The sequence below is a fragment of the Nuphar pumila genome, chromosome 7 (genome assembly GCF_984573655.1).
Source record: "Nuphar pumila chromosome 7, dmNupPumi1.hap1.1, whole genome shotgun sequence".
Classification (NCBI taxonomy): domain Eukaryota; kingdom Viridiplantae; phylum Streptophyta; class Magnoliopsida; order Nymphaeales; family Nymphaeaceae; genus Nuphar; species Nuphar pumila.
The window spans coordinates 42,434,976-42,443,079 of NC_143255.1; the positions used below are offsets into that span (position 1 = coordinate 42,434,976).

Genomic DNA, 8,104 nt, shown 5'->3' on the forward strand with positions numbered 1-8,104 from the left:
GGCAGGAGCAGTTAGTGCACATAACCTTGTGTTGAGACGTTACAAGTTCGAACCCCAAATGGTATGATTGTATAATTGGAAGGGGTCTGCCTAACCCCAACTTTCTGTCATAAAAAAAATTCCATTTTTTTGCCAGAACTTCAGCCAAAATAGCTAGAGTGGAGGTGAAAACTAGAAACCCCCTTGGGAGGAGTGATTTTGTAGTAATAAACTGGTAGAGTTCAGCCTAACCTTAGCTTGCTTGGACCTATTGGATCCAGACCCATAATCTAGATAAACATATGGTCAGAATGAAATATGGGTCATGGCAAGAAGTTACGCTCATGGAGCTCAAAGAACATGCTGCAGGGATTTGTTTATGATAGAGCTTGGTCAAACTTGTCTTTTCAACATGAATCTTGACCAAAAATCTAGAACGGTTCATGGTCGCATCAAGGGCCTAAATCATGCTCAACCTTTACTTGTCCTTTTAGAAAGCCCAACTATTACCAATATTGGCAGTCCCAACCCACATTGTGTTTTATATCATCTGGTATGAATACATGCATCAATACCAACAACATGGGGAGGGCTGACTTTTTTGAGGGCGCAATTTTTCATATTTTAAATTTGTAGGCACTCATGGGAGCAACCATGCAGTCTTGACCAACACTCTAGCTTTGCCCAATGACCAATTTTTTAAAATGTTTAAGCTGGGTTGAACAATGAAGCCAAAAGGCTTTATAAAGCCAATGCAGAGTCACCTCATTCCCTTAGTTTCTGCATTTGTGTTCTTGAGGTTATTGGTAACAATGGGTGATGTTCAAAAGAAGAAGGAAGACCAACTCCCATTGAGAGAGATGTTAGAGGTAACTCAAATTTCATATCTAGGGGCCTTGATAGAGAGGCTCCAATACTTCTAGTTTGATGGCCCAGACAAGTACTTTGTTGATAGGATGCACAAATATATATATATACATCTAAATATAAAATAGGTACACATTGCATTTGAGATCTTTCTACAGGGAGTTGTGATATCAACTTGTATGGCCATGTCTTATTCAGGAGAATAAAATGGGGATAGTCACTAGGAGAGATGTCTGAGTGGTTGATAGGCATGGTGTTCCGAACAAACATGCCACCGAGCTTGCCTGGGTTCCTGGGTGACCCCAGGGTTGTCATCTTCCAGACTCAAAGAGCTTCAGGACTCTATTTGACACTTGTTGATACTAGGAATATGCTAGGTGGTCATTACATGATGAGCACCCAGTTCACAGGTGGGTTCAGGGTCCTTTCTTACTTGGACACATCAGAGGACAATCACACTAGGCTCAAGTCCTATGTCCAACACCTCTTCAAGCTCAACGCTCATAGATCGCTCCCCGAGATCCGACATGCGGTTGAAGAAACATGGGATAAGCTCCATGACCAACTGCCGGAAGCAAAGGCGAATGATGCATTTGGCAGTTGCATCTTCAATTTCCTCTCTTGCACTTTGCTTCGAAGATATCTGCTCAAGCCCGGTCCGGCCAATATAGGTGAAGAAGGTGCTAGCCTCTACTTGAAATGGCTTTCCCCACAACTTGCTTCTGGTGTAAACATTGGGCAACTCCCACACCCACTAGAGGAATTGGTGTTCCATACTTTTCCTTGGCCATATTGGACAGTGAAGAGGTATATATTTAAAGATATCAAATTAATTTTTATCTTTTCTATATAGTATACATGTTAATACCTTTACATGTTATATCGTTCTAATTCTGTATATGCTCTGCTTCCCGAAAACATGACAGGTACTGCCAAAAACATTATGCTTTCTTTAAGACTTATGGGGGCCAGGCACTCGAGATTGCAGAGAATAAATAACTTGATATTTATGTTTGGGCTTAATGCTATAGCAAGCCTTAGTCTGTTTTTGCCAAAGTTTGTTAGGCACATAGCAAACCAAGGCACTCTATCACACCATGGATTAGCAGAAGAGGTAAAAAAATCAATAAAGAAGGAGGACCTCAACTTTGAAGCCATTGATGCAATGCCACTGATCAAATTGGTCATCTACGGGGCATTGCGGATCCAACCACCGGTGCCTAATCAATATGCAAGAGCAAGGAATGACATGATCATAGAGTCACATGTTGCAAGGTTCAAGGTGAAGGGGGAGCTCATGTGTGGGTACCAACCATTTGCAATGAAAGATCTGAAAATGTTTGATCGACTGACCGAGTTCATACTGGATCAGTTCATTGACGAGGAAGGAGCAAAACTGATTGAGAGGGTGTGGTGGTCGAATGGGCCAGAGACAGAGGCACCAACCCCTCACAACAAACAGTACCCAGGGAAGGATATAGTGGTGCTAACTGGAAGGTTGGTGTTAGCAGTTCTGTTCTCTAAGTTTGACACCTTAATTGTCAAGTCCCCAACTGATCCAAAGGTGGTTGTTACATCATTTGTGCAAATCTGAGAGAGAGAATAACAAAACTTGATAAACTTTGTTACATCCTTCAATATCACTACACATCTTTAAATACACAGCAATATCAATATTTACATGACAATACACACAACTATATCAATCTTTACATGGAAATACAATAACACTTTACAAATAATATAACGAGTATCACGCAAAGCATCCAATTTCCAAAGATATAGGCTGTAGGAAGCTAGTTGACAAAGATGGTACCTCACACCATAGCTCCAACCACTTTCCTTTTATATCACGATAAGCACAGACGTGAATATGAGAAACATACACGAATAAAAATATTACCAAATCTCAACACTTCCCTTCAAACTGGTGAGTATAAATTTGATACTCCTAATTTGGTTAATAGATAGTGAAACACATTATTACCCAATGCCTTAGTGAATAAGTCTGCTAGTTGATCTTTGGTATGTACATAGGGCATTTTAATCAATCCTTGAGATACCTTCTCGCGCACAATATGACAATCTAAGTCTATATGTTTGGTACGCTCATGATATACAGGATATGTTGCAATGTGCATGGCTGCTTGATTGTCACAGAATAAATCCACAGGAGTAGACTGATGCACATGAAGGTCATGGAGAAGAGTCTTAAGCCAAACTATTTCATATACTGCATTTGTCATGGCACGATATTTTGATTCCACTGAAGATCTTAAAACAATATTCTATCTCTTAGTTTTCCAAGATATGAGAGATGATCCCAAGAACATACAATAACCAATAACAGGCCTTCTTGATTCAGGGCAAGCTACCCAATCTGAGTCACAATACCCATGTAAGGTAAGTGTAGAGTTAGAGTAAAGCATAATACCTTGATCAGGATTAAGCTTGATGTATTTTAAAACACGAAGAGCAACTGCCATGTGCAGTAAGCGTGGGGCTTGCATGAACCTGCTAAGAATGTGAACATAGTAGACTGTATCGGGTCTGGTAATGGTTAAATATATCAATCTTCCAACCAAACGTCAATACACACTTAGATCTTTAATAAGATCTCATGTCTTTGATGTAAGACCATGTCTTTGTTCTATAGGAAAGTTGACCAGTTTAGATCTCAAAAGACCCATTTCATCCAAAATTTTAAGAGTATATTTCCTCTATGACAAGACAATTCCAGTTTTGGATCGACTTACCTCTATGCCCAAGAAGTATTTCACTTTCTCAAATCTTTCATATGAAAATTTTGATTTAGAAAATCTTTGACTTGTGATATAGCAGTAGGACTGTTTCCAGTAAGTATAAGGTCATCCACATAAACCAAAACGGCAATATAAACATCCTCTTTAGTTAGGGTAAAAAGAGAGTAATCTGTCATAGATCGAGTGAACCTATATTTTTCTAACGCATAAGAGAATTTAGAAAACTAATTTTGAGGTGATTGTTTCAACCCATATAAGGATTTATTCAATTTACATACAAACGACTCCCCCTGAACTTCATAACCTGATGGCATACTCATATATACCACCTCATGAAGATCTCTATGAAGAAAGACATTATGAACATCCATTTGGCACACAATCCATTTTTTGCACTAGCAACTGTAAGTAAACATCTAACTAAAACCAGTTTAGCGACAGAAGCAAAGGTTTCATTATAATCAATTTCTTTCTGTTGAGAGTATCCTTTTGCAACTAAGTCAGCCTTATACCTTTCTACTAAACCATCAGACTTATACTTAATTTTATAAACCCACTTGCATCCTATAGGCTTAACTCCTTTCGGCAAAGTAGTAATTATCCAAGTGTTGTTTTCCTTTAGAGCACACATTTTCGAGTCCATTGCTTTCCTCCATTTATCATCTCTAACGGCTTGTAAAAAGGTAGTGGGTTCAATACTGGCAGAGATAGATAGAAGATAGGCACGATGATCTTTAGAAAACTTATCAAAGGCGACTGAATTTGAAATCGAAAATCATGTACTAGTTACCTTACCTTACATCACATGGAGATTTGGACTAGGTGAAGTCGAGAAAGAGAAATAGTACTCTTTTAGCCATGTTGATGGTTTAAGAGTTATGGTAGATCGACGAACTGGAATTTGAGATGGCTCAATAGAGGGCAATTATTCAATTTGATCCAATTTAGTAGAATGTTCAATTGGATTTGAATCCAAATTGGGCTCATGAGACACAAGTTCAGTTGAAGGTTGATTTGAGAATTCAGTTATTTGAGGTAGATTGATTTATAAAATAGGATTGAAATGGGATTGGTGATCAATGTCGTCTAATTGTGGCATAGGTAAAACTGGTCCTTGTTCTTTTGCAAGTATATCTTTGAATGGAAATTCATTCTCATGGAATATCACATCTCTACTAATGATGATGTTGTCGGTATCCAGATCATAGACCCTATATTTTTTTTACCATACAGATAGCCTAGAAACATATAATGTTTTGATCTAGAGTCAAATTTAGATTTGTGTTCCACAATAGTAGCATAACAAAGGCACCCAAACACCTTCAAATGATCAAAAGAAGGTTTTTTGTTAAGAAGTCTTTCAAAAGGAGTTTTATTTTGAAGTTTTGGTGAAGGTATTCTATTTATAATATAAGTTGCAGTTAGAACACTCTCTCCCCAAAACTTGAGAGGAATGTTAGCATGAAGAAAAATAGCATGAGCTACTTCCAACAAATGTTTATGCTTGCGCTCCACTACCCCATTCTGTTGGGGAGTATCTACACAGCTGTGTTGGTGAATAACTCCCAACTCATCTAAGAATTTATTTATTTCATGAGAGAAAAACTCAGATCCATTGTTGGATCTAATGTTTTTTATATTAGTATCAAATTAATTTTTAACCATGAAGAAAAAATTATTAATAAAATCTTTTGTTTCATGCTTATGTCGCATGAGAAAGACCCACATGCTTCTTGAATAATCATCAACAATGCTAAGAAAATAGCGTGCCCCAGTTAAAGACTGTTGTGAGTATGGTCCCCATATATCACAATGAATTAATTCAAAAGGAAATTTAGTTTAAATTTTACTTAAACCAAAAGTAAGACGTGTTTGTTTGGCTCTATGACATGCATCACATCGATATTTATCATCATCAATATTCATGTGTAAACCATACTTATTCAAAAGTTTTATACGAGAAATTGAATCAGGACCTAATCTACCATGCCATAAATCAAAGGTTGATCTTGCGACAAAAGCTATGGGTTGAGTAGCATGAGCTATGAGGTAGTATAGCCCTTTTCTCTCTTCACCCACTCCAATCCTCGTATGTGATGCAAGGTCCTATAAAACACAAAAATTTGGAAAGAATGTTATTGAGCAGTTTAAAGATTAATTAATTGACTGACTGAGAGAAGATTTAATTCAAATTGGGCAACACACAAAACATGATTAAGTTGAAGATTAGGACTTAGATGGATAGATCCTATATGAGACACTTGAATACGATTTCCATTTGGTAGACGTACTAGTAAGGATTTGGCACTTGAATCAATTTGACCAAAATTTTGCAAAGTGGGGGTCATATGTTGGCTTGCTCCTAAGTCAATGACCCAAGTAGTTTCCAACGACTTTTGATGATTGGAAGAAGATATACCTTTAAAGTTTGCACTTGATTGACTAGACTTGACAAGTGAGAGAAGCTGATGACACTCTTCCATGATGAACGCAGGTGGAACCTCATCAAAATCATTACCTTTTACCTTTGAAGTTTCAGCCTTTGACATAGATGCAGTCACAGTGGCTGCTTATTGCTCCTTTTGATTTTTGTTGGGTTTGAATAGTCTATGTCCAGGAGGATATCCCACCAGTTTGTAGCATTTCTTTTTCGGATGTTCTGTCATATGGCAATGTGAGCATATAAGGCGTTCTCCTCGATTATTGCAACTCAATCTTCCTTATTGAAATATATTTTCTCCTTGAATTGAGTTAAAAGCAACAAAGGCAGACCTATCGACATTAGGTTTTGTAATCTAAACTTCACGTTGCTTTTCTTCTTGCAAAATCAAAGCATACACTTTCCCAATACTAAGAAGAAGATCCATAAAGAGAATTTGGCCCCGTATAGCATGATATGAATCATTAAGTCCCATTAGGAATTGCATGATTCTTTCTCTCTCAACTCGATCAACAAATATCTTCATAGCTCCACAACTACATGTAGGGATTGGAGCATAAGTAGATAGCTCATCCCACAATGCCTTCATTTTAGAAAAATAATTGCTAACAGAAGAAGTTTCTTGAAGCAAATGACAAATAGCATTTTGGATTTAAAAAACACGCGGAGCCAAACTTTGAGAGTAGCATTCTTCTAAGTCTTTCCAAACAACATATGAAGATGTAGAGTAAATCACACTATTACTAATATCATTATTTACTGAGTTCATAATCCAGAAAAGAATCATATCATTGTAATGAATCCACTGATCATAATTAGTTGCATTCTTTTCAGGTTGAGGGAGGCTTCCGTTCATGAACCCAAGCTTGTTTTTTGCACTTAGAGCCAAAGTCATGGCTCTACTCCATGTGGAGTAATTATCTCCATTTAAGAGTTGGGAAACAAGCACAATACCTGGATTATCTGAATGGTGTGAGTACAGAGGATTTGAATAATAATCAAATGATCCATTTGAGCAACCTTTCTCAACCTTGGCAAGATTAGTTAACAACCAGGAGAACTCACTGATATGCAGATAGCTTAAATTCAAGGATTTAGCAGAGAATAGTCTAAAAAAAAACAGTCTGCAGTGACTGTTGATGATGTTGAACAGAAGATGCAGAGCCTGTAGTTCTTATGAAGAAACAGTCTGCGGTGACTGTTGATGGTGCTGGGCAGAAGATGCATAGTCTGCAGTTCTTACAAACGTCTTCAGCAGAATGAGAGATCTGGGCTATTCCTCTGGCCCAACCAGATCAAAGAAAGACTTTGATTGTGTGTCTTCTGCAAAGAATCTGGAGCAAAGAATTTTGGTCTCAGATAACTTGCTCTGATACCATGCGCAAATCTGAGAGAGAGAATAACAAAACTTGATAAACTTTGTTACATCTTTCAATATCACTACACGTCTTTAAATACATAGTAATATCAATCTTTACATGGCAATACACACAGCTATATCAATCTTTACATGGCAATACAATAACACTTTACAAATAATATAACGAGTATCACGTAGAGCATCCAATTTCCAAAGATATAGGTTGCATGCAGCCAGTTGACAAAGATGGTACCTCACACAACAACTCCAATCACTTTCCTTTTGTCTTACGATAAGCACAAACATGAATATGAAAAATGTACACAAATAAAAATATTACCAAATCTCAACATCATTAAAGCCAAAAGTATAGAGAACATCCTTGTTGTGTAACAACTTAGCCTTTCTTAGATTGTTCTTAGGGTTTGGAATTATTGCATTTTGATTTATTTTTTGTATGTATTTATCACCAAAATGTTGGAAATAAGCATTATAATTGTTGCATGTTAGGGATGACTCACAAGGTTGATTGGGATGGCAGTGTTGTACTTGAACTTAGGAAATCATTTAACATCTTGGGCATCTTCTTTTAATGCTATGGTGATTTTGATTCAAATAGGGTCTAAGCTTTGAAAGCAAAATCTCGTTGTTGGATCATGTTTAGCATGTTCTATTTATTATTTTCATGAGTTAAAG

At 37.2% G+C, this 8,104-nt stretch overlaps 1 protein-coding gene across 1 annotated transcript; it reads left to right on the forward strand.

Moving 5' to 3' along the window:
- Nucleotides 1–1,075: 1,075 nt before the first annotated feature.
- Nucleotides 1,076–2,440, forward strand: LOC149832070 (allene oxide synthase 1, chloroplastic-like). Its single transcript, XM_090013149.1, has 2 exons — nucleotides 1,076–1,653; nucleotides 1,804–2,440. The coding sequence occupies exons 1-2, from the start codon at nucleotides 1,076–1,078 to the stop codon at nucleotides 2,438–2,440; spliced, it is 1,215 nt and encodes a 404-aa protein (XP_089869275.1).
- Nucleotides 2,441–8,104: the final 5,664 nt, after the last annotated feature.

What these genes read in the sequence shown, in the direction of transcription:
- LOC149832070 (XM_090013149.1), top strand. Translation starts at nt 1,076, where the DNA reads ATGTCTGAGTGGTTGATAGGCATGGTGTTCCGAACAAACATGCCACCG. An exon ending in CCATATTGGACAGTGAAGAG is followed by an intron (nt 1,654 to 1,803) that starts GTATATATTTAA and finishes GCTTTCTTTAAG; the next exon opens with ACTTATGGGGGCCAGGCACT.